This window comes from Synchiropus splendidus, chromosome 3 (genome assembly GCF_027744825.2).
Source record: "Synchiropus splendidus isolate RoL2022-P1 chromosome 3, RoL_Sspl_1.0, whole genome shotgun sequence".
Lineage (NCBI taxonomy): Eukaryota > Metazoa > Chordata > Actinopteri > Syngnathiformes > Callionymidae > Synchiropus > Synchiropus splendidus.
In genome coordinates, this window is record NC_071336.1 from 24,181,350 (window position 1) to 24,207,533 (window position 26,184).

At 43.1% G+C, this 26,184-nt stretch overlaps 1 protein-coding gene across 1 annotated transcript in view; it reads left to right on the plus strand.

Annotated features, from left to right (window-relative positions):
- sspo (SCO-spondin) overlaps nt 1-24,913 on the plus strand; it is a 68,914-nt gene extending 44,001 nt beyond the window's left edge. The window contains exons 91-119 of the mRNA XM_053859576.1: nt 51-227; nt 347-559; nt 637-804; nt 954-1,088; nt 1,619-1,856; nt 2,875-3,027; nt 3,103-3,149; nt 3,244-3,414; nt 3,694-3,870; nt 4,059-4,217; nt 4,511-4,635; nt 4,949-5,088; nt 5,257-5,303; nt 5,598-5,834; nt 6,116-6,277; nt 6,352-6,468; nt 6,544-6,682; nt 7,587-7,783; nt 7,864-8,034; nt 8,106-8,233; nt 8,311-8,465; nt 10,130-10,176; nt 11,262-11,426; nt 12,925-13,136; nt 13,612-13,707; nt 16,631-16,691; nt 20,134-20,264; nt 22,580-22,730; nt 24,555-24,913. Of these exons, the coding sequence (XP_053715551.1) occupies nt 51-227; nt 347-559; nt 637-804; nt 954-1,088; nt 1,619-1,856; nt 2,875-3,027; nt 3,103-3,149; nt 3,244-3,414; nt 3,694-3,870; nt 4,059-4,217; nt 4,511-4,635; nt 4,949-5,088; nt 5,257-5,303; nt 5,598-5,834; nt 6,116-6,277; nt 6,352-6,468; nt 6,544-6,682; nt 7,587-7,783; nt 7,864-8,034; nt 8,106-8,233; nt 8,311-8,465; nt 10,130-10,176; nt 11,262-11,426; nt 12,925-13,136; nt 13,612-13,707; nt 16,631-16,691; nt 20,134-20,264; nt 22,580-22,730; nt 24,555-24,577 (4,142 nt within the window). The 3' untranslated portion in view covers nt 24,578-24,913. The remainder of the gene's footprint in view (nt 1-50; nt 228-346; nt 560-636; nt 805-953; nt 1,089-1,618; nt 1,857-2,874; nt 3,028-3,102; nt 3,150-3,243; nt 3,415-3,693; nt 3,871-4,058; nt 4,218-4,510; nt 4,636-4,948; nt 5,089-5,256; nt 5,304-5,597; nt 5,835-6,115; nt 6,278-6,351; nt 6,469-6,543; nt 6,683-7,586; nt 7,784-7,863; nt 8,035-8,105; nt 8,234-8,310; nt 8,466-10,129; nt 10,177-11,261; nt 11,427-12,924; nt 13,137-13,611; nt 13,708-16,630; nt 16,692-20,133; nt 20,265-22,579; nt 22,731-24,554) is intronic.
- The last annotated feature ends 1,271 nt before the right edge of the window (nt 24,914-26,184 follow it).

Below are 26,184 nucleotides of genomic sequence, written 5' to 3' on the forward strand. Positions count from 1 at the left end.
TCTTAATTGAGAAAAAGAAATGTTGTAAGGTCGTGTGGTAACTTCTACAGATGGAGGGGTTGATGAGGATCCAGACTTCTCTCCCTGGTCTCTGTGGACTCCCTGCTCTAAGACTTGCAGCGAGGCTCACAGCCCAGCCATTAAATCCCGCCAGCGAGAGTGTCTCAAGCCACCCTGTGCTGGCAACCCACACCAAGAGAAGGCATGCAACCTTCCCCAGTGCCCTGGTAGGAGTCACGCATCTCCGTTACCTATGTCAACTATTAAATAGTTAATGCTTTCAATCTCGAATTCTATACAGAACTATATAAAAATAGCTCTAATATCAGTCTATTATGTTCTCCAGATGGCAGTGAAGGTTGCATCGGACCCAGTTGTGCTGAGAAAAACTGCTCCTGGACCGAGTGGGGCGAGTGGAGCTCCTGCTCAAGGTCTTGTGGAGTGGGCCAGCAGCAAAGGATCAGAACTTTCCTAAGCCCCGGCGTAAATGGTTCATGGTGTGAGGACATCCTTGAGGGAAACATAGATCATCGCTTCTGTAACATCCGGCCATGCAAAGGTCAGAAATCTTTTTTTTTCACATAGTTTCAGGTACCAACCTGTAACCTTACTTAATCTTAAATACATGTGTCATAGTGAATGGCGGTTGGTCGCGATGGAGTCCTTGGTCCCGCTGTGATAAGACCTGCGGGGGTGGACGTTCCATACGCACCCGCTCCTGCTCCAGTCCACCGCCAAAAAATGGTGGGATGAAATGTGAGGGAGAGAAGAACCAGGTCAAGCCCTGCAACACCAGACCCTGTGGTAAGTAAGGCAGACACAAACACACTCTAACGTGCGCCAGGGCAAAAGGTTGTAAGCAGTTTGGGTTATGAGAAATGTTCCTGGTGAGACACACTGCGAGATGATTTAGCCTGCGGCAACTTGCAAAGGTTGTGTTTGTGTCTTATTAGATGAGAAAAAGTGCCCGCCAGGACAGGAGGCGGTGTCATGTGCAAACCAATGTCCCCAGCGCTGCTCAGACCTGCAGCAAGGTATTGAGTGCCAGAGCAATGCTGAATGTCAACCGGGCTGTCGCTGCCCCGAAGGTACCAGAACCACTATTCTTTCATTTAACAGAAAAGGCGGCCTTTTCCACCATCTTCCTGATTCTCATCTCTCAGGCGTTTCACAGAGCTCAAAGAGTCCTTTGTTCAAATGTGTACATCTGATTTTAGTGAGCAGAGAAGCCATTTCTATTGGCTTACATACCTGACTGAGGCTATGTATATAATCTCCAAACAAATAAGACACCGCATTGCATGAATTTAACTTCTGTTGTGCATTAATTCCCTGATTTCATAACTTTTTACAGTATTCTTCTTTGTCTTTCTGCATTCCAAGTTGCCACTGCAAGTCAACCACCTTCCTTTAAACCTCATTTCTCGTAGCATACAAGAACATTGAAGCCAGTCTTCCATTTCTAACAGCCAACATGTCAATTGTCTCAAAACCAAGAGCACTATGTCCTGTCTTCACACCAAGAGTTATTTTTGTCTAACGCATCTAGTTTTACTGCATCACTATCCGTCACTATCCGTGCATCACTATTTGAAACTACTACTTTCTGGGCTTTCAGGACAGTTGCTGCAGGATGAGGTGTGTGTGCAACTGTGGCAGTGCGACTGTGTGGACTGGCAGGGTCAGATCTGGGCGGCCGGCAGCTCCCATCAGGTGGACTGCAATAACTGCAGCTGCTCTAATGGACAGCTCCTGTGCACCAATCACAGCTGCCAGGCTGCCTGCACCTGGAGCGCCTGGTCCAGCTGGGCCTCCTGTAGCGTTAGTTGTGGGACTGGCCAAAGAACCAGATACAGGTGAGGAGTGAATGTTTTGACCTAATAATTTCTTTACACTCACTGAATGGCAAGTTTGGACAGTTCGGAAGGTTACGCTTGGGTGAAATGTGATTTGACATTTAAGTTTACAGCTGGAGGACAGGTTTGTTTTCTTATGCGAGCGTGTTCAGATGAGCTCACAACTCATAATATATTGTCAGCTCAGTTTTACAGATGGGACAATAAAACCCAGCTCAAGGAGACATAAAAAGACAATGACAAAACATCTATGCATGGTACAATAGCCAATAAAAAGATGGCTCACCTTCAATCTATGGAAGTGCTTTAAAAAAATATTAATGTGAATAAATATTCTTCAACTTCTACTCCTTCACTTTTAACTGCTGACATGTACAAAATTGAAATGCTGCAGTAAAATAAAATTAAAACAGTCTCAAATATCATTAAAAGTTTTAATGCTTTTATCATGAGGTTTCATTCTCAATGATTTCATAAGTTACTGCCAAAAAAACTTTAATTTGGAGAAAAGCTTTCAGTGAAATTCAGCCAGATAGAACTGCAAAATTACATGTATAATGCTACATAGACAATGCACTGTCCATGCGCTGTTTTCACCTGCATGTCGGAAGTACCAATACCACAGTCAGTCTCAGCTGTCTCCGGTCCCCCGGGAGATTGGCTCTGTTGACAGAACTGTGGACATGCGGTCGAAAACGGTGCATATCGAGCACTTTAAGGTCAATAAAACGCCCGTAATTTCATCTGTTTTATGTGACATATGTGTCAATATTTTGGCAGCATAACGCTCTTTAGCCTGTAAAAATCCATACATTAGCTGCATTGTTGTATAAGCCACAGGGTTCAAGAAAAAAGTAGCGGCTTATAGTCCGGAAATTACCAGACAATGATGCAGGTGAGGCAAATAAACCATCACAGATTCTTTTTAATATGCCGACATTCTGCTTCTCAGAAAAAAACAAGAAAAAAAAAAACATTCCTGATTTGGAAATTAATGAATACTGCTTGCTTTTCTTAGATCTCTGATCTCAGAAATGGATGGAACAGATTGCCAATTTGAGGAAGTGCAACATAAACCCTGCGATCCAGGACCCTGTCCGCCTCTGTGTCTCCATGACAACCGCGAGCTCACAGTTGGGGACACCTGGCTGGAGGGAGAGTGCAAGCAATGGTGAGTCTGCTCCGAGGAGCAGAATATTGGGCTGTTTGAAGTTTGATCGTCACTGTAATTCGTTTTGCCCTGCAGCACGTGCACTCCAGAGGGAGATTACTGCCAAGACATTGATTGTCGAGGTGAGACTTTGATGTATTTCTACAGTTAATAAGAGCAAGATGTGAAGTTAGACAATAGCAGCAAGACAATGCTTTATTATGAATGTCTTCCCAGTGGATGGGGATTGGACTCCGTGGTCAGTGTGGTCTGATTGTACAGTCACCTGTGGGAAGGGTGCGCAGGTGCGATCCCGGGCCTGCATCAATCCTCCACCACGCAACAACGGATCATACTGCATCGGCTCAGACAGAGAAATCCAGGATTGTGAAACGTCTCCTTGTTTGGGTTGGTGGCAAATCAGAACAAAAAACAAGATTATCAGTACTAAAATGACCTCACTGACAAATGTTTTATTCTTAATTCTATTCATGTTTGTCGCTTCATATTTTAATGTTTTGTTCAGTCTTATCTTAGAATGCTAATGATGTAGAGCAATATTACGAGTAAAAATACAAATTGACTAGAAGAGGCTTGAGAGGGATTGTTCAGATACTTGTCTCTGTTGACCTCAGGCTTGTTATATGATGTGATACGCTCTAATCTTATTGACTCACTTGTCGACAGATGACCTTTGCCCTTGGTCGCCATGGTCACCGTGTTCCATCAGCTGCGGTGCCGGGACAATAGCGCGTCGCAGGATGTGTGAATGTGGCCAGGGAGGGAATGTAGAGTGTCCTGCTGAGGTAGAGGCAGCGGGCAAACAAGAGGAGATCCAACTGTGCTACGAACAGCCTTGTCCAGGTACTGACGCATGAGTGAGCAACAACAATTTGTGCTTAGTTTTGCGATTTTCCCTGGGTCGTGAGGTTTATCATTTATTTAACATTTAACACACAATTGTTTGTGTGTTTGTTGGGATTCATCCGGGTTGCAAGTCTCATCTTTTGTCTTTCATCGCACTCACACCCTCTGAGTGTCCTCTCTTGCAGACTGCCCAATGTCTCAGTGGAGCAGCTGGTCTCCATGTTCCTGTGACACCCAGATGCAGCTGCGCTATCGTGTAGCAATCATCCCAGCCTTTAGAGGGCAACATTGCTCTCCTATAGAGACAGCGGTCAGGGCCTGCAGTCTGACTGAGTGTGACAAAGGTTGGTGCACAACTCCGGTCATTAGTCAGGACCGTCACAGAACTTGTATATTTATTGCTCATATTTATAATCATTACATTTCCTCCTGCTCCCTTTATTTTCAGTCATCTGAAACTAACCACAAACCATTTTTTAATCTGGGGAAGTGCCTGGGATTTGATTCTGCGTAAAGCACATGGAATTTATTCATTTATTCCACCATTTGTCACCGCAATTATTCTTCGGTCAGCTTGTGGGCAGAGACACTGATCCTGTTCTGTGTTGATTAGATGAAATTTATTCCGTTTTTCCAGAGTGTGAAGCACCGTTCGAGTACTCCGATTGTGGCTCCCCCTGTGAGAAAACATGTGCACTGCAAGGGAATGAAGATCACTGCTCACGAGCGAGACAGTGTGAACCTGGCTGCTATTGCCCAGAGGTAAAGAACCTCAACACTGGTGTCAAACCCAAGGCCAGGGAGCCAATTCGGGCCGGCCAAATCACTGTTTATGACCCACAACACCTTCAGATACATTGAAATGACCATTACTCGTGATAGGAATGGAATGTAAAAAGATTCAAAGCTGCAATACATTTGTTGGGTGAATTTAACAAACAACGTTGATATCGTGAATTAAATGTACGCAGAAGACGGTGCGTCAAGTTTAAGAGCTCAACAACCCCTCAGTAGTGGCTTAGAGGAAATAAGTCATCACACCCAATATGGAACATGTATTTTTGATTCTGTACAGGGTCAGATGCAGCAGAACGGTACCTGTGTCCCCACCCATCAGTGTGGCTGCATCTTTCTCCATGAGACTGGCCCTTACACACCTCCCGCTGTTGTCACGATACCACAGGGTGGCGTGGTCTCTATTGGCTGCAGCACCTGGTTCGTATGCACTCCAACATTGCAATCCTCTGATTTAATGTTAGCGTCATGTAAGTCAGCTGCTGTATACAACTGAATTAATGCAGAGCGCCTATTTTCCTGTCTGTAAGTATGCGTCGTGGTGTTGTTTTTACCCCCCTCTTCTAACTGAGCTGACTTTTTCTCTAGTCTTTGCCATGATGGGAGTTTTGAATGCGACACGAGAGAATGTCAAGGTGAGTTCACTAAGCAAGCGCCTCAGCTGGGGAAGTTATTTGTTGTGTTGACGGCGATTTGGCTTGTCCTAGATTTGATCCCAACTGAAATATCTCAAATCTGATGACATTTATTCAGCCATTCAGCCTGGACCAAAACATTACTCTGCATCATAATACATGACTGACATTTTTGAATAAGAATTGAAAAGCTTATGTGACAGAATATCAGTTTGTCTTTTATAAACTTCAACTTCACCTAATATCTGCATCCGTTTCAAACATGTTGTGGTTGTGTGTCTCCATCCATCTCAGTCTTCCTCAGTGAGTGGACGGAGTGGAGCCCCTGTTCCCCCTGTGTCCCCTCCACCATCGTGCCGGACATCGACTTACTGACTCAAGGCGGAAGAAGAATGGTGTCCTTTCGGAAGCGTTTCCGGGCCTGTTTAGACATGGATTCTGGTCAGCCAGTGTCTGGAGAGGAAGCAGAAAGACAATGTCCCGGCCCATTGGTGGAGGTGTCGTTATGTCCTGACCAAAACGTCTGCAGAGGTGAGGTTTCACAAGAGGAGAAAATATGATTCAGAGACTGTGATACATGACTAATGCGACAAACTGCTCACAGATGGCTTGTCTGTTACATTGTTTGGTCTCAAGTGGCTCTTGAAATGAATTCAAACTGGAAAAATAATTAAGGTGGAACAATCAAATGGATTAATTGTGTTTGGAATTTTAAATTAATTCATTATTTTTATTGAATTAACCTCCAAATTATTTAGTCACCGTTCTATGGAGATAATTGCAGCTTGATGGTTGTGCTACCGATATTCCAGATGTTTGTGAGTGGAGTTCGTGGAGTGCCTGGACGGCTTGTTCGGAGCCGTGCAGTGGTGGAGTCAGGCAGCGCTACAGGCAACCACTGACTGACAATCCCGGACCCCGTTGTTGGAGCCAGGAGACTCAAAGCCAGAACTGCAACACTAGACTCTGTCCTGGTACTGCAGCGATCAGCACTTACAGCTCATCACATCCAAATGAAGGTCAACGTAAAATGTGTTTCTTTTTCAAGGAGAACATTGTGAGGACAGGGGGCGGATCTATCAAGATGATTGTGCGAATAAGTGTCCTCGGAGGTGTACAGACTTGTGGGAGCATGTGCAGTGTCTACAAGGAGCTTGTAATCCAGGTAACCAATGCAAACAATTGTGTCTCCCCGAGCCACGATCGCGGCACCACTAAGTCACTTTCTTTTCTTCCTCAGGTTGTCGTTGTCCAGAGGGACAGCTATGGCAGGACAACAGCTGCGTGCCAGTGACAGAGTGTCGATGTGGTATCCCATCAGGAATTGGGACGCTGGAGATTAACCCGAAAGAGGAGCTCACTGTGGATTGCAACAACTGGTGAGGTGTTCTGTACATATTCGCATACCTTCAAAAGACCAGAGGTAGGAGAGAGACAAACACTCTTGAGATACATATAGACTTCCACCAGAACATCAACAAAGACTGTTTAATCTAACTCCCGATGAAGACGAACATAGAAGATGAGGGAACATCTAACTAATGTATACTCCAATAATTTGAAGTTGAGTTGAGTCGCAATGAGGCACTCACTTAAAAAGGATATTAAAAACATGAAATGTTCTTGTCACAAAAGCTTCAGGCCTACTTGAGACAAGAGTGAAGACTTCAAAGATGACATGCTGGTGCATGTCATCCTTTTGGCGTGAATGAGAAAAGTGCCCTTTTGCTGGGTCCCAGGTTTTTCCTTCTTCAAATTCTTGGGAAAAATGTGACTGTCTCTTTCTCATCAATTCTGCCTAAATTTATTTTCCAAGACTTGTAGTAGAGCAGCTGCTTCTCAGCAGTGAAATAAGTCAGCTAAGAAGTCACCATCTCATGTGAATGCCCCCTGAGTATCTGTTCACTGGCTTGAGAGGCTCTCAGGATCCCCCAATCGGAGCTGGTGGATGTAGCCCGGGGAAAAGAGCGTTTTGTGTAACCTTTTGAAGCTGCTGCCCCCACGACCTGCCAACGGATGAGCAGATGGATGGATGGATGGACAAACACAAGAGCAAACAAAACAATTAAAACAAAAGTAGTACTTAAAGTAACATGAAACATCTGCTCAGGAAATAGAAGTGAAACTGCACTTTCGTCTGGTCCTTTTCAGTCTCCCGATAATGTATGACCTAATGAAAATGTCATTGGAAACTGGCGAGATGTGATTGAAAAGCTCATATATTCAGATAGAAGTTGAAAGAGGAGCGAAGAGATGATTTCTGACACACTCTTTCATGTGCAGTGTGTGTGAGAACGGCACCCTGGTGTGCACAGAGCTCCCCTGCCCTGTGTACGAGCCCTGGAGCCCCTGGAGCGCCTGCTCCGTGTCGTGTGGGACTGGCCTGAGGATCAGGACTCGCTCCTGCCACCACACTGAGGGCGGGCCGACCTGTGACAGTACTGTGGAGACTGAAGCCTGTATAATGTCGACTTGCCCAGGTGAATCATGGAGCTCTGACCCTAGCTTCGCTTTTGATGTCACTTTTTAATAAAATATGATTTTCCCTCTCCTGCCACAGCTGGGTGTTTGCTGAGCGAGTGGTCGACATGGAGTGAGTGCAGCGCCTCATGTGACGGCGGCATGTCCGTGCGGCGCAAGATGGTCATTCGGGAGCCTGAACCTGGTGGAGCGGACTGTGAGGAACCTCTTGTGCAGCATGTTGTCTGCAACACTAAAAGCTGCCTGACAGGTTAATTAATTTTCACATTCATATCTGTCTTGTTTACTTAATAAAGCCACGCGTTTACCTTTACATTTCAGATTGTCCCAGCAACCAGGTCTTCAGTGACTGTGCTGGCTTGTGTCCCTATACTTGTGAGGACTTGTGGTTGCACAACCAGTGTGTACCTGTGCCCTGCAGCCCTGGATGCACTTGCCCACCTGGCCAGGTTTGAATACCCCTTTATTTGAACCCTCCAGTTTCACCTCTGCGTGTGTGTGCCGCTTCATTCTCATTGCCTGACAGGTCTTGCACGACGGCTCCTGTGTACCTCACTCCGAGTGCCCTTGTGCCCCACACGCTCTACTGAGCGGATACCCCAGATGGAACATCAGCATGGTGGAATGGTCTCATATTATGTTGCCCCCTGGGACCACCATACAGCAGCAGTGCAACTTTTGGTAGGGCACATTCTATTTTCTTAGTCTTAATTCCCTAGGCAACCAACCCATAACTCTGCCCCTCATCTGACTGTCCAGCCTTTTTCAACATGCGCCTCTGATTCTAGAGACACTAGCTACATCATCATAACAGTATTTATTGGCACCCGATTATCTATTAAAAAGACATGAAACATCAACTCAAACGTGCAAATATACTTTTGTAATCAATGTGTGCTGGTTTGAATCCCACTGTGAGTAGAATTAAAATATCAAAGGCTGTATCTCTTTGGGTTGTTTAAGTGTTAGCCAGGAATGTATTAAATGGTGTGAGAAATGTTCTATGTAATATGTATGTTTTATATTCTGGTATGTTTTATATTCTGGTATATATCCCTGGGCACATCATACTGAAATAATCTCCTGTTCCATCTTATGTATTTGATCACATTTAGGGCTTTTAAAAATGTTTTTTTGTACAAGCAGATGTTAAGTAGCTCCTTTAATTTCCGTTGATGATCCCCACAAGAGTTTTATTGCACAAAATAGCCATTAGATGCGTCCGTTTACATGTCTTTGTTGATAAACATCGCAAAGAGTGATTCACTGAGCTGTGTGCCACATCAGTAGGACGAGGGCCATCACACACAGGAACACTAAAAACATAAGAAGAGTATTTAGTGGGGAAAATTATGGTGTGTGCAAACTGTGTGCATTTTTCATGAGGGGCAACATTATTTAGGGCAGAATACTAACGCTGGAAAAAGGAAAATAAATGATATTGATTTAAAATTCAATCATCGCCACAACAAGTGAAATATTTGGCATGGCACACGTACACAAGTTCTCCCTTCGAGGGACAGCAGAGTTTGGTTGATTAAGCTCTGTAGGTTTTTGAATTGTGAGCCCCCAATGGAAACTAATGAGAGCCTGCCACCAGGTGGTATTGAGCTAGGGACCTATTAGTTACCATGAGAAAGCAAAATGTGAGAGAAGGAGATTTCATTTGTGAAGTCAACAAAAGCAAAAAGTAGATGGTTTTAACCAACTTAGATATCACATAACATAACATGAGAGCACCAAGACTTAGTCAAGCCTGACTGTGACAGACTGTGGTCTCTATTATGGATGGTTCGATGAGGTGTCCTTATTTTCAGAGGCAACCAGATGACACTGTCAACTGTAAAATTTTTGTACTAGAAAAACTAGTGCTATGAAACCTCGTGTCATTTCTAAACCAAGAGCGCCATCTAGTGGCCTCTGAAAATTAGGATACTGTTCCATCAACCCTGCGATACTGTTTCATGGTACCTCATCGACCCATCACTAGTCTCTTGTTGTCTTGACTACATCACTATAAAATACAAAGAAAGTATAATCAATGGTCTGTAATTTAGGAGAAGTACAACTTTTATTTCTATAATATTTTGGTTTGATTGACATAAGGTCAAAAATGAAGGTTGTGTTTGAGACTGCTCTGAGCCTGTTGGAACACTTGATACATTGTGGAGACATTAGAACGGGAGCTCAGATTGCAGAGCATTTAGAAGCATGATAAGATCATCTGACGCACAGCAGACATGCTGTAAGTCATTTTATCGTCACTGATCTGGATTCAGCTAAATGATATGATGATTTCCATTGTTTTTGTGGCTCAATTATCCACCGTATTATGTTTCCATCAGTGTGTGTGAGAACGGCGTCTTCAACTGCACGTCAGATAACTGTGATGGTGAGTAACACAACAGCTCTATGGTGAACCTCTTCAGCCCCAAATACATTTATTCATGAGATATTTTATGCAGCTGTAATGTCTAAACAATGTTTACAAGTGAGAAGTATTTTAATCCAAGTGAAATCATTGACCAGAATTATGTTTGTTTCCTACATTTGGAACTTTAAACTGTCTTTGTTTATGATAACTGCCTCAGATTGCAAAGCCACTGGAAGGCAGAGGTTTTAAAATAAAGGAAATAAATGGCATGAAAGTTCATCTGGCTTGAGGGTGTAAACACTGAAGTCGTTTTCATGGCAATCACAGTTGTTATTATCATAAATAATACCTTTCATTACAACAAGGTGCTCTGTTTAATAAAAGAAAATTGCCATAATAATCGGAAATGGGATTGCAAAGTGGGAAAGAAAGCACCAAACTACTGTGTTCTAAATAATTCATAAAAAGGTAATGGGTTCTGTCTTGTCCTGTGAGGCCCAAATATTCTGTGTAAATGAAGGTTTTTCATTTTTAATTTAAAAAATATTCCCCTTAAATCTCACCTCAATTCTGAACATCGAAATATTGGCTGGCTCAATGAGAATTGAACACTTTTTGGCCAAAGGTTTCACAGCCAGTGTCAACCTCATAGGTTCATTGGTATCTTCATATTCTAAAGCCCATGATGACTCAAGTCAGAGTCATCGGGGGGGGGGTCCATGTCAGATCTCAGCCAACATCTAAAAGTCGAGATACAGGCAGCGTTTCAGAGCTTCCTAGAGAGGCGGGGAAGATCTGAGGTAAGGGCTGTTAGGGGCAGCATTTTCAATATATATTCAAGAGCCAGCTCAAGACAGGCTTTAAAAGTACTCACTAAAAGCATAAAATCAAATCTACAGTGGATGGGGAGACACTGCAGTGACAGTGATGTTAAATGATGTTGTTTCTTATTTGTGCCAATGAGAAGTAAATCAATAATGAAAGCATGCGACATTATGTGGGTTTCAATTGACTTTTCTGATTTTCCTTCATCAAAAATTTGCAATAATTTCATTTTCAATGAGGCCACTCTACACTCAGCTCCTCCCTCTCTTCTCCTCCAGTGGACTGTGAGTGGACCGGGTGGTCTGAGTGGAGCCCATGCTCGACCACATGTGGTTCAGGTGAGCAGATCTCCAGTCGGACTGTCCTCCAGCCCAGTCAGTACGGCGGTACTGCGTGTGAAGGTCCATCCTACCGCAAGAGGACCTGCATTGCTCCCAACTGTGGTGAGTGAGGGAGGAACACTCATGTTTTTGGTACCCTTACGTCAACATTTCCTAATATTTGAAGATAGATCCATGCTTTTCAGTAAATGCGGGGTGATTGAAACATAACTCTCTATCTTTAAATATGTATAAATTATTAATCGGTTTTATTTAAAACTCAATATAGGCTCCAGATGTCACCATGAGCTTGACCAGTTGGCCAGTAATCGCGTGAACTCATTCCACCAGGAATTCAGTGGGATAGAAGACCTGACTTCTCGTATTCACTCTTCAGATTCAACCAAAGTCTTTGGTTTATTTCAGTAGACTTTTTCCTTTAAGCAACCCCCAAAAAAGAAGTTACAGGTTGTTAAGTAGAGGTTGTAAGAGATGTTGGACATTGGTTGAACTGTGTGCTCCTGATTGGATGGACCAAATACCTGTGCCCACATGGCCCTTTGGGGATTCAGTCTGACAACTGTGATTTAGAGTATCAAGTATGTAGGCCACTTTTTGTTGTGTCATGCTATCTTATTGTATTCGATGAGAAAAGAGATGGATGTTGAGTCTAAACTAGGATCACAGTGCAAACAAAACTCGCCTGTTAACAAAAACATAGGATAAACATGGGGCCATCAGAAGCAGGAGGCCCTGGTGACAGAAAAGAGATCAAACTGCTGCTCACTCTCGACAGTGACAGTCATCCTCTGCTTACTGTCATCAGCAAAAAGAGAAGCTTGTTCAGTGACAGGTCGCTGCTCCCCAGGTGCCGCTCTGTCAGACTCCAAAAAAGGGAAAATCCTTTGTCCCTAATGTCATCGAGTTGTGTAACTCCAAGGCAGGGCAGTACAGAAGAAGTGCCACTGTCTGTTATTACTAGTTATTACTCATTGCTGCCCCACATTTGACTGAGCCATGTGCATGTCACATATGAGCATGTCATGTGTGCATGTCATATATGAGCTACATAACTTTTATGACCTTTGTTTAACTGTTTGTTAGGCGCTGTCCATCTTTGATTTCACGTTGCTGTGCAAGTGTTTCTACAGCAGCTATCTTTATATGCAAACATTGTCATTTATATCCGTCGATCTTTCCCCAAGCTTTTTATTCAAAGTGCCCACAAGAGCTACCTTTGTGGGATTAAATCCTACAGCCTCCAGTGGCCTATGCATGGTTGCTAAGCCAGGGCTAAATAGCTGCTTCCCTTATGCCTTTGTCTTCATGTCCTACTGTTTATTGAACATTTAAATCTATGACTTCATCACTTGCTTGTCAATGATATCTATTTACAGAATATATATATATATATATATACATATATATATATATATATATATATATGTGTGTGTGTGTGTTTATAGAACTCCAGAAATCTCCTGTAAATGTGAGACTTTGTATAAGCAAAACATAAGAGATGGCCTCAGTACCACTTTATGTATGACGCAGTAGTAATAATTTCAACAAAACTCTTTGACCTCTCCCCTGATCACCTTCACGGGTCTCTTCCCCTCTCCAGTGTGTCCCATCAATGAGCAGTGGAGGAAAAGTTCCACGGAAGACGCCCTGCTATGCGAGCGAACCTGCGAAGACATTTACTCTCTGATCCCGCTCAACTGCAGTCTCGCCTTTGAAGGCTGCGTGTGTGAGGAGGGGCTCTACCGAAATGCCACGGGTGCTTGTGTTATACCTGCCCACTGCCCATGTCATGACCAGGGCCTGGTGCACGAGGTAAATACACACATGCTGGCTCCATTCCAGACAGTCATTCAGCGGGTATTGTACCTGCTTCATTGTGGTGATAGTGGGCCTGACCATCAGCATGCTGTTTACGCCAGCGTCCATTCACTCCCATTATGTTATTTAATCATAAAGACGAGCTGATTAGAAGATGAGTGACATGCCCCAGAGGCCACATTACACCACAAAGCATCTCCTGCTTTTCCCTGCATCAATTTTACATGACGCTGCCGTGGGATGTCGGCTCTCGGACTGCAGCTGGGCTAGCCAGCCTCAATTATTCATGGAGGAGGAATATTATAGGATTATAAGAACCAAGAGGTCACACTCTAGTTGATGTATTTCTCAACACGTTTTAAATACTCCCACCACAATAGTCGCACCTCCTTTCACCACACAGTTGCTGATTCATTACCGCCGTGAAGTTCTTTACGTCACGGACAAATTTTCCTTTTGTTTGAATCAGCCAGGGTCACAGTGGGAGGAGGGCTGTTCGTCCTGTCACTGTGTGAACGGGCAGAAGGTCTGCCAACTGCGGTGTCCCGAGCTCCGATGTCCTGAGGTGAGACACACGATCAAAGGTTTTCACTTTCGTTTCTGATCAAGGTTCCTGATGTGCAATAAGATGTTTTTTTAGCACTGTACCCAAAAAAGATAACTACATTTGCTCACTTTGTAAAAGTATATCATCAGTCATGCAAAATGATTTGATATGCTGTTGACCCTGGCTAATACTGAAGACGAGATTGGCTCCGCCATGCCCACCTTTGGGCACAAAGATAACTGCCCCTCAGTCGACAGTTTCCAGGACACTGATAGGTTGAACTAGATACGTGACCATTTCATGTTAGTGATTGGCTGCGCTGCTGTGCTGAGGGGGCGAGTCTTCTTGTGCCCCATGAGCAGGAAGTGAAGAACCGGAAGTTGTTTCTCACAAAATTTATTTTTAGTATTTAATGTGGACTTGCGTGTCTAATTCAACAGATGGTAGAAACACATGGTCCATTCACAGGATGTTTGAGAATGACCTGCTCCGCCTTCTGTAGACAGAACCTTGGGAAATGAATGTGTTCCATCCATTCAACATAGAAACAGACAGTTATTTCAGAATCTCATTGAAGAATAAAATGAGCAAACATTTTCCATAATGCTGGGCTGGATGTTTTCATCCTGGCTGCTCCAAGCAACAAGCATCATCCAGACACAGACATGTTATTCTATTCCTCCCAGGGTCCAGGTCACCGGGCAGCTCTGGTGGTCACAGACATCTCAATTAGTCTGAGGCCAGCAGTGAACAGTGGCTCCCCTATGAACGAGTGGGGTGTGTTGGGGGAGTCACTGGCAGGATTTGATCAATACCTTTGAGCTTCCCACAGGTTTCTCTAAAATGTCTGCCTCTTCGTGTATCGTTTTTTTCTTCATGGTAATTATCATTTTCTGGCATGTTGCACCAGCTTTTTAAGGAGATTATTGAACTAAGTGGGAACAATAAGAAGACAAGACATGACTGTGTCCCACTGTATTTTCTCACAGAATCCCACATATTCAAACGCTCTACCAGTCATCTTGTACTCCACCAACGGCCAGGATGGTCAATTATGCATGCACCCTGTCCACTGAGAGACAGACGGAGAAAAAATAAACTCCTCATAAAATATGTATTTTATAAACCTTGTGACAGTTGGGTCCACAGAAGTATGGATACCACCCAGTACTGCTCTGCAGTAAACTGGGAAGGAAGAAAGTGGCATTTCCGGGTAGCTATGATGAGCTAATACTGTATGTATTGCAGCACAGTGGAGCAGTGGTTAGCGCTGCAGCCACTCAGGGTTTGATCACAGCTAGGTTTGCGTGAGTTCCCTCCCGTTTCCTCCTACAGTCCAAAAACAGACCCTTGATTGATGACTCCGTACAGTACTTGTGAGTGTCTCTGGAGAGAGTCATGCCAGGTTGTTTACCACCAATTACTCAATGAAACTGGGATCAACTGCAGCACGTAACTGAGGGAAGAAGCGGAACACAAAGAATGAATTGCTATTTATTCCTCAAGTGCAACATAATGTGGAATTAACTGGGGACACTTGAAAAAAAACTATACAATGAGGTGTGTAAGAACAGGCCAGTTCACACAGCTCTAAATGCTTTGGTGACTGATATTTTCAGTCTTCATTTTATTATTATTTTTTATCAGTTTAAACAGGAATGGAGTCTTGAGGACAAAGCATCTACCATTTTTGGAGTCATTGTCTCTCTTTCAATATAAACAAGAGCATCCTTTGTGCCTAAGTCTAGACTTAAATCTAGAGGTGACAGAGCCTTTTCTGTCAGGGCACCTTAACTCTGGAACAGTCTGCCAGAGGAGATCCAAAACGCAATGTGCACTGTCACCTGCCAACAACTCACTTTCTTAGGCTTGTAACTACATAATATCCTCCTAGCATTTCCTTAGTTCTCGCTCTATGGAGGCCTCGCTGTCCACGTTTGTGGTTGAGCAAGCGAAAATATTTGGCGCTGTTTTGCCTGTAAAGCATTTTGTGAACAGCGTTCGTAAAAAAAAGTCTATAAATAATGATTATTTTGACCGAGGTGACCATTGTGTAAACATTAACTCAGTAGAAATGCTTAAAATGTTATTTTATATAGTTAAATATATTTCTCCTACTCCATTAGTATGTGAGATTTAATTACTGAAGAAAAAATAATTGCACATTTAAAAAAAAAAACAGCAACAAACTATTTTTTTTAATTAAATGTATTGCAAATAACTATTGATTTTACAAATTGTTCTACTGTTGCCCATAATACCAGGGTTTAAGCGTGCCTGGAGTGATAATCCACTTCACATTTGTGTGAATAGCAAAATGTGCCAATAATAACAGGAGAACAAAGGAGCGGAACTTCATAAGGTTTCTGTTGATTAAGTCTATTTCATGTTTTTCTTCTTCACTGTGACATATTTAGAGTATGGAACTTCCTTGTCTTCTCTGTTGACGACGCATAAGGCTAACCTTTTCCCTTAAATGCCAAATGCACTGTTCTTTTGGAGTCACAAAGAATCCACAATTTCACACTTCCTAGCCCCCGACACGTCACACACACATAAACACCACAGCACTTCCACTGCGGCTCCCCGGGGGAAGACTGGCGGCGGTGCAGAGTGGGAGTACAAGTCCTGGAGGTGAACAGTTGGGAGCATGTACATCTAATGATGGCGTGCTGCAGGAAGCGATCGGAGGCTGGGGACCGTTGCTGAAGTTAACTTTTGGACTTTATATGACTCTGCTTTTTCCGCGGCTCCTATTTTCAGACTGGACTGCCGTGGGAGGACTCACATTGCCACATGCGAATCTTTTCCTCAGCAGTTTGATGTCTTTTCTCAGTGTGTGCCAGTGTTCATTTAACAAATAATAATTAAATAATAATAATAATAAAATGTTATGTTCTTAACTTGCTTAGTTTCACCCGTCTCTTGTCTAACTTCACAGGGCCAGGTGAAGGTGGAGGAGCCGGGGAACTGCTGTCCTGTGTGTAAGAAACTTTTCCCAGGTAATTCAAAAGCTCTCATTTTTCAGTTACTCTCAATATTTTGAGGACGTTCATGATGATAACTGCATATTTCTTGAACAAATCTAGATAGTTTTCCACCTGATGGAGCCTGTACTTCATTATATCATCTTCCGGAGTCCCTTTTAAAACAGCCCCTCCGATAATGTAGTTGGTTTTGTGTTAAAATAAAAGCCTTAAGGAGGCACAAAAGTGAATGTCCCATGGCCAAGGAAGCGCAGCATGGATGTGCTGAAGTGCGAGGTGAAGTGCTTTTAATGAATCAGTGCAGAGGAATTAGGTCCTCCGTGTATAACAGCTTGACAGAGGGGTAGCCGGCTTACACCGTTGTGCCCCGAGCATCCACAAAGATGATGAGTCCGGACAATTATATAATATTTAGACAGGATGTCACCAGAAAATTAAACCTTGCATGCATTTTTATGGCCAACTCACAATACAATGCGCAATTTTGGAATTAGAACTCCTGAAGCAAACAGTCAAGAGAAGGGGTCTGTGCTGGACCTTTGTTTGGGGTGATTTTTTTTTCCCTTTTAGAGTTGGCACATTACTCTCTTATGCAGAAATTGAATAAAACTACATCTTCCTTTTCTCCTCTGGTTATTCCCTATGGAGAGGCCAGAGCAAATCCTCCATCTGAACTTATCTTGAGCTTCCTCCCGAGTCTCACTTTATGTCCTCATATAACATAACATATCTTCTTTTGTTGGTATCTCCATCTTCAACATTCTTCATCAAACATCTCTAAACCTTTCCAAACCATCTGGTCTCCACATTTCCTTTGATGTACTCGTTTCTGATTTTGTCTTTCATCTACTCGCTCCCACCTTGGCATCTTCTAACTCTGTGTCCTGATTGTCTGAACCAGAATTGTGCAAAGTGTGGCCCAGGGGCCACATGCGGCCCTTTGTCTGTGTTTATGTGGCCCTCGTGAGGTTATAACTATGAAAGAAGTACTGTTTTCCATTCCGTCATTCATTACTAACTTTTTGATTCGTTTAAATTCTAATTATTTTAAACACCAATATTCACCACTTATATGGTCAAATATTAATTGTTTGTATTGAACACTATAATAATTAAAACAAATAAATATGATTTATACATTAATATTAATATTAATATTAAAATAAAAAATAAATGTATAATAATATAATTGTGAATATAATGTGGAGAAAAAATACGTTTTTATTTTCTATTTTGCAATATTTTAGAAATAAAATGTAACCTATATTTAGTAAGATTTAATAAGATTAGTTTTCTTTGGTCATTTCCCTTGGCAGCACATCTGTCACAAGATATTTTTATTTCTCACCCCAGACAACCGTACATCCACGTGTCTCACTGCTGTCCTGTATTTCTCACAGCTGTCTCCCCCATGCCTGCACTTTCTTCTTCACCTTCCTTCATCTCTGCTGGCGACTCTGTATGATTGAACACAAACATGGTCAAGACGTTAAAAAAACTGCTCATTTGTACTGGAAAGGTGAAGGAAACGGCACAGTGAGCACCTGGATTCAATGCTGCTGAGTTGCCGGGTAACAGCCCTGGTCTGTTAGTTCACTAAATTAGGAAACAAGCCTGATGCAGTGGCAAACAATTCCGGTCGAATGCATGGGCACAGTGACCAATTGTTTCTGAAGTCTCAATGAAAGAATGAGCTTAAGAGGGCTAACTAGTTAAGACTGTGGTTTTGGGAAGTTGGTCTTTGTGGCAGACTCACAGAAGGGAATTATCCTGGTGACAGTAAATTTACCAGACCTGTCCAAATTCTGCTGAAAACAACTCCCAAGTAAGCACATTCTGTTCCAATATCTTCAACATACAACTGCACTTGTTGCTGACGGGACGAGACTGGAGCTGTATAATCTAGCCAACATGCAATCCCCTCCGCGAATGTAATAATGCGGCTGAAGCCTCAGAAGATGAAGATCAGCATTAAGCGGCAAATCTAATTTCACATCTGCTCATGTCGGGTGGTAACGAAGCCCCAGCAGAAACAGAGAATATTAAAAGTGAATTAACTAAGTATGGGGAGCAGGAGTAGAAAAGGAGAGGTGCAACTGGAACTAATTCATTGATGCCTTGTAAAGGCTGTTTTGGCAAGTTGGCGGTTCAGCGCTGTGCTGCTCAATGCACCTCACGATCCTGTGGGTCACAGGATGGTGGTTGAAAAACTTGAGTAATTGATAAAATTGTCTGCATAAAATAATCAGAAAATGATGCCATTTGATGTCAAATTTTGACTGACTAAACGATGGGCGGATTTTCTCGACTTTTAGATTTTCTCAAGGTGCGGCTATTCAACAAACGCCAGAAAGTTAAACGAGCGAAAGGAGCCATTTGCACATTATTGTTTTTCTAAATATATAGAGTTGTGACAAAGTGTTGTTACGATCCGTGACTCTTTATGGACTGGAGCAGTCCACATAAGGAACATACAAGTGCAGACAATTGTGAAGACGTAAGCAGTCGGTGCAGTTACTAGGTGGCATCACTGTGTGTAATGTGAATAACGTCTCTGTTCACAACAACCTGCTTTCAAGAAGCATCGGATATGGTGACTGAAAACGCGGACCACATGCCGATCCGACACAGAACTTGTATGGTACTTCCTCTCCGTGTGGACGGTGTCTATATTTTGGGCCCACTCCTATGAATCTCTGCCACTCTTCCAAACCCTAATCCACCTGGAATATAATTTAATTATGATATTCTGTTGAGACCAATTTGAATTTTCCATCTTCAAAAACCCAGATATTTCTGTGGTCTGCACTCTTGGGCTGCAACATGAAGGCTTGAAGACAAAAACTTGATGTCCTTGGGGCAACTTTTTAATATCATTTTGGAATGGTAAATAATTTTAAGAAATCAGATCCAAAACAAAATGCATGTAAGACCGCTGTGTGTTGGCGAAATCCTGATTCTATTATAGGATTTTCCCGACGGTTCAGTGTCGGTTCAACTGACACTTCCACTCAGACTTGAACACTTTATGGATTTCCTGCAGTTGCTAGATTTGTTTTAGCCACATTAAAAAGCTATTTGTAAAGCTGATTTGATTCCCTGCTGCTAATCGACAGGCACATGCTGCAGGGTAACATTTTTAGTCTGGGAAAGACAGCTCACTGTCCCTCCAGGACCAGAAGGGTTTAGCGGGTGAGACTGACGAACATGAATGAATCAGCTTTGAAATTTCTTTCCAATTAGAGAGATTACATTACTTAACCTACATCGCGGCTTAAGTCGTTCCCAGTAGAGGATATGTCACAGGCAGCAAGAGGGCAACGGTGTCACGGTGCTCTCCGGGAGGATTCAGCCTCGCCTTCTCTTTGTCCTCGCTCCCATTTCTGCCACGCTGAAGTATTATTCTCCGTAATTTCCCTGTGAACCAGACTGAAGTTTTCCTCTCCCTCTTTGTCAGGCGAGCTCGAGTCTGAATGCCATCGATACGTGCAGGTCAGGAACATCACGAAGGGAAACTGTTGGCTTGACAATGTGGAGGTCAGCTTCTGCCGCGGACAGTGCTTGTCCCGGACCGACGTCATCCTGGAGGTAAAGTGGAACGCATGGACACCGCTGGAGGAAAATGACTCACATTGTCCAACATGAATGTTTTACAGCCTTCACATGTTTCAAGCTTCCCTCAACAGTTGCTCGCAGATCTTATTTCACTCGCCGTTCATAAAGCAGCAAAACAAACCCTCCAGCAGCAGCTTTGACTTCCAGGAGGATGTTTGTGACGGCTTCGAAATCTGTCACTTGGAGCAGAAATTCCCAACATGCTGCTCTTGAAACTTCTACTGCACATGTGCACTAAATGAGAGACCATCACACGTGCAGTCGCTGTCGAGCAGGCGACATCAAACTGAAGTGATACGTCTGAGTCAAGTCACAGAGGATCTAAATATAGCCCTGTTGATCGAGTGTTGTAGGTCACGTGACTCCGTTTGCTGCTTTTGTTCACCTTTTCTCCCTGATCCTCTGCGCTCCCTTTTCATCCTTGTAAGACCCCCATCACCATGGCGACTGGGCTCTCACTTGGCGTCCATGGTAAAAATAGAGTCGGACATGCTGCGAGATTAGCAAAAAATAAACATCACATCATCCAAATGTGTCAGTGGCTCCTGTTACTGTGGTAACCAGTGACTAGGCAGCAGTGGGAAAGTTCCCTCTTCATTCATCAGAACTGAGTGGATTAATAAACACACACAAGCACACAGATGTTTATGCAGTGGTGGTGCCACTCATCAGCAAAGACAGTTACGAGGAACATGAATCAGAATCATCTTCATGGACAGATAAAAGACCTATAAGATATTGGTTTTATCAATACTCGCCATGTTTGTTTTGGAGTTAGTCGTTGTCTTATACGTTTAACTCTAACTGTTGTTGAACAGCGGTAACAACATAATGAACGTATGGAAGCATGTGGTCAGTGATGGAAACATTGTTTGAAACGGACGGGTACATGTCCTCAGGGAAAGACTGTGTGACAGTCTGTTGGTTTTGGTGCTCTCTAGTGCCAACCAGAGGGGACAAGAGGTTGGAGAACCAATTGTCTGACTGTGTGAGTTTGGAATAGCCAAGAGCCAAACTTAGTGGACGGTGATTGTTTGGCTGGAGATATGCGTTCTCTGCTGGGCTGTTGAGATGATGAAGGTCCAAAGTCGAGTCGATGCTGCAATCTATAGCCTCAACCTCAGACTCATCATACATAAGATGGTGATGGGTGAGGTTTTCCTCAGTCAAGCGCAGTCCAATGGGTTGAATAGAGGAGGGAGCGTGGATCTCTGAGGGACAGCTTCATCAGACACTTCCATATCAGGTTACTGGCTCAGGTCCCAGTCTAATGATGATGATATGATGATGCATCCCTGTGTTGACCGCACTGTCAATCTAAAGGAAAGTGCATGGAAATATACGCAGACTGAAGTGTTTTTAAGAAAAACCTTGTGAGTGGAAGAGAGTTGAGAGTTTGTAGTTTTTTGTTCAAGATATTTCGAGGTGAACTATGAGGGTAACCACTGAAAGACTGAAGTATATAAAACAAAAATAACATATGATTTTCTTTATTTTTAATTTGGAAAAACAATTCCTTTTAACATCCTCTATGTTGTTGCTCATGGTGATCTCACACACAGTTTCAGGTGTTTCAGATGTTGGTTTTTAATTGTTCAGGGTTTAGTTGCATAAAACGGGTCTTTCAAGAAGCCCTACTAGATAAAAGCTTTGTGCTGTCAGATCAGATGAACGCAGGCTGAACAAATTGAGCATTTGAAAAAAAAAAATTACCTCAACGAAATTCCTGCAAAAAAGGAAACGAATAAAAAGATGTTAAGTATTTCTCAAAAATCAAGAAAGAAAAAACAAATGAACAAAAAAATGAAGACATTATTTGACGCTTTATATCCTTCAGCCTTTTGGTGTCCCCATTGTTGGTGACATCTTGAGGCTGTGAGCTCAAACAACCATCTACACAGTTGAGTCCAGATCCAGGAGGTGATGAGTTCATCCTTGCCACTCAGTAGTCAAGTGTGCTGATACACTCATAAGTTGTCAATGCTGCGGGAGGAACAGACTGTAGGTGTCTCTTCTTCTGACAACTTATATTTCAACAAGCTGGGAGAGTCATGAGGCATAGAGCTCCGTGAAGGAGATGAATTCTTGTTTTTGGTGCGTCCAAAGCTCTCAGTCTTCTATGGCGCCTCAGCATTCACCATCATATTAATGTGCTGTCACTCATTCTCACTGTGGCATTTGTAGCTGTGAAGGTCAATCATGGTGATCACAGATGTCAGTCAAACGTGCCGCGGTCCCTGTGATATTTCGGCCCCTAGCTTACGTCCTCGTTCTGGTGGTCTCCCCAGGAGCCGTACCTGCGGTCGGTCTGCGACTGCTGCAGCTACCGACTGGACCCTCACAATCCTGTGCGCTTCTTGAGTCTCCAGTGCCCGGATGGAGAGCAAGAGCCGGTCGTCCTGCCCATCATCCACAGCTGCGAGTGCACCAGCTGCCAAGGTTAGCCGCGTGATTTGAATGTTGCTCTCGCACAATGACATGGCGACATCACGCTGCATGTTGGCTGATTTGCATGTGACACTGGTTTGCATGCTCCTCTTCCTGTTCACTTCTTAACCAAATACAAACATGTTTTTCCCGACTGATATAAATGAGTAACAACACAACTGGAATCTGTCAACTTTACATCAGCTACTGTGCGGATAGACACAGTGCAGTCTAATAGACACTGAGTCTCACTCACTACTGAGCCCTACTCAGCCCTCAAAATGCATTTTAAAATAGGATGTTGAACAAAAGCCTCTCGGATTCTTTACTCACCGTAATACAACTTGAAGGCTAGCGCCGAGCAGCTTGCTGGTTTCACTACATCTCAGGGATGTTTAAGAGATCTCCGTGTGCTATAAAACATTTAACACGACTTCCCTTGAAGCGTAAGTGGCCAGGGGCCATGTGGCCCTCTGCCTGTACTTATGCGGCCCACATTAAGTCAGATCAAAACCTTGTCTTCATAAGAAATTCTCTTTTTTTATTTAACACTATATCTATGTATTTAAATACCAAAAATAAATTATTTATTTTTTACGTTGACTTTTTTAATGAGCCTTTTATCCTTCCCCATAGCTCGTAACAGTCACACTGTAATATTAAATAAAATATAAAATACTGCCCCCCTAATTAAACACGATTTGTTGTGCCTCAAAAAGGTTTTTTTGTGTGAATTACATTCTGAATCTTTTTGCAAAATAAAACAATATATAATTAAACAACATAGTTTAAGTCCATAACATCATGTCACAATTACACCTATATGCTATGCCATGCTAAATTTACAAAGTTGACGTTTATTGAGTTTTATTGAAGTTTGAAGTGTTTTGCTTCCGTCCTTTTGGTTCAGTGACCCGCCATTTAATGTAATTGTCCAGTCACGGTCTGAAGATTTCCCTGTTTACCAACAGTAAATAGTAATTTACACAGTGAATCTATTTAGTACAGAATTAATTTAGCAAAGAAAATTGAAGATTTGAAGATACAAATCGGGGTGGCGTCACTAGGGGAAGGTGGAGATATGTTTATTTGATTCCTTATCGTTGGATCCTCGTGATTTATTGAGTCACATTTTGACAAATTCGAACCTGGTATTTAATTGTAAAACATCTGGATTGACCTGTAGCCGGCGCTCACAGATCGTCCTGTATGAACCGGTGAAGCCACTTTCTCACTTTACTTAAGCGCGACTACAGTTTTGTCTGTTCAGAGTGATAGAAACAGATGAAAGTAGGGAAGGTGCGTGTCACTTGGTAGGTGTGGTCCTGAGGTGAGGGACCCTGGCTGAGAGCAGAACCCTGGCGAGGGTCCCTCACTTGAGAAGCCGGCACAAGTTCACACCCAATGTTCTCCTTAATTACCAGTTTCTGCCGCACCCTGTTGTCGACTCAGTGAGCAGAGGCTGACAGATTCACAGTGGTTGACACAGTCTAATCTGTCCGGAACGCATGTTTGCCTTCGCCACCATGAATAATTCAATCAAGGATCCACCTCTGAAGCAATTACATGATAATCAATTCATCACCACGGCTGATTGCCTGAGTTAATTGGATGTAGCCAGCGTACGACGCAGAACATCCCCGAGCTCACATTCCATCCTCAGCTCTCTCTCCCGGACATGACGTCCGTCTGTCACCAAAGCCTTGCTCTCCACGTGTGGCAGCCGTGAAACAGAAATAACATGAAACTGTAACCGGCAAAAGCACTGCTAGACTCATGTGTCGCTGTAGTGTTGCGAGTCTGACAGCCTGTTTTTTTTTTTTTTTCTCCTCACAGGGGGCGACCTGTCCAAGCGCTGAGTGTGTCCATGTGTGTCCATGTGTGTCTGTTGTTATACACATTCTTCTGCGCTCATTAGTCATCATATGACTGGAAGCTTCTGCTGATTCTGTTCTGTGTATTCTTCTAATGTACAGCCTTTTTCTACTATATTTTTTATAATATTAAAGGGCCTGTGATTCCGTCGGTTCATTAAGCAACCACGCGCTGTTAAAAAATATATATCCTTGTGTCCCTCAAAATCCTTTTGTTTTCCAAGCTGAGCTGCTGATAGTGTAATGTTCGAAGGGGGGAATCGGGGAGCGGACAATAAATCTTGGATGCTCACAGAGGAAACTGCTTACTGTTTTTTTCGACTGTCAAAAAAGCTCACGCACAGCAGAAACATTTCACTTATAACAAGCACAGTTTACTCTGTTGAAATGTTGGGACCAATTCTTGGAAACACACCTACTTTTGAGGACACTTGGCTTCATGGGGACCTCTTGGCAGTTCCCTACATGGTTAAGCCTCAATTTGAGGATGAAAACTTAAACAAAACAAAATAACTGGGTCCTTATAATTGGGTTCCAGTTTGGTCCAGACTCCTGGTTAAGGTGCATGCATCGTCTACATCTTGATCATGAAGCTGATATTTGATAATGGCTTAAGGCTTTGAGTTAACCTCTGTAATAGAAACATAGATATTTTAAAGTTTGCCATTCAAGGGTTAGAAAAGTCAACTATTACATAGGAAGAAATGCAAAAACAAGAACTTAAGAAAAGCTGATTTGAAAGTAATTTGTGAAGTAAACCTGATAGTTGACATATATAGACAAATACAAAATGTATGCAAAGATTTGAATTTTTATAAACTTTCAAAACTGTTCTCCTCACGTCGACTGAAGGGGGAGGCGGAGCATTCTGCCATTATGGGTGTCTCACCTTCTGTGGGGCGAAACCCTAAGATGTCATTGCCTGCAATTCTATGTTGACATTAACACTGACACTGCTCTCTTAATGAACTCTGGTTTCCTCCCACTCAGGACAGGTTGTGTCTCCCATTGCAAGAAAGCATTTATTCAAGAGGCGTCTGCTTTTATTTCACCCACCCTTCTCAGCCAGTTCAAACTGAGGAATGCCACGACTCCACCGAGCGAGAGGAGAGCTAGATCTCCCTTTCTTGTTTGCCATGCGGCATCCCCCCAGCTGGACCCACGCGGAAGGTGGCTTCCCCGTCTGGCTCGCCTCCGGTTGTGCTTTCACAGAGCAGTTGGAGTTATGTAGCTGGTAAATCGGACTTGAGACCTCTGCTCGCTCTTCTGGTGGAAATACTGAGAAGATGGATTAACCCACTGACTCCTCATACCATCTCTATTCATTTCGGTATCTTTCTATGGATTGTAGCAACTTATAGGTTTCTCCAGTGGACTTGTCTGATATAATTTGACCTTTCAGATCATCAATTTCAGATTATGAGTCCAACTCTTCACCTGCCAACTGAGAACCGGAGCTTTAGTCTGTAACGTGGGTGTCAAACCCGAGGCGTGTGGGCTGAGTGAGGCTCACAGAATGATATATTGTGGCCCCGTACTTGACATCAATTGTCTTTTTGCCTGGACAAGCAGTGTGTCTGGTACTTATTGTC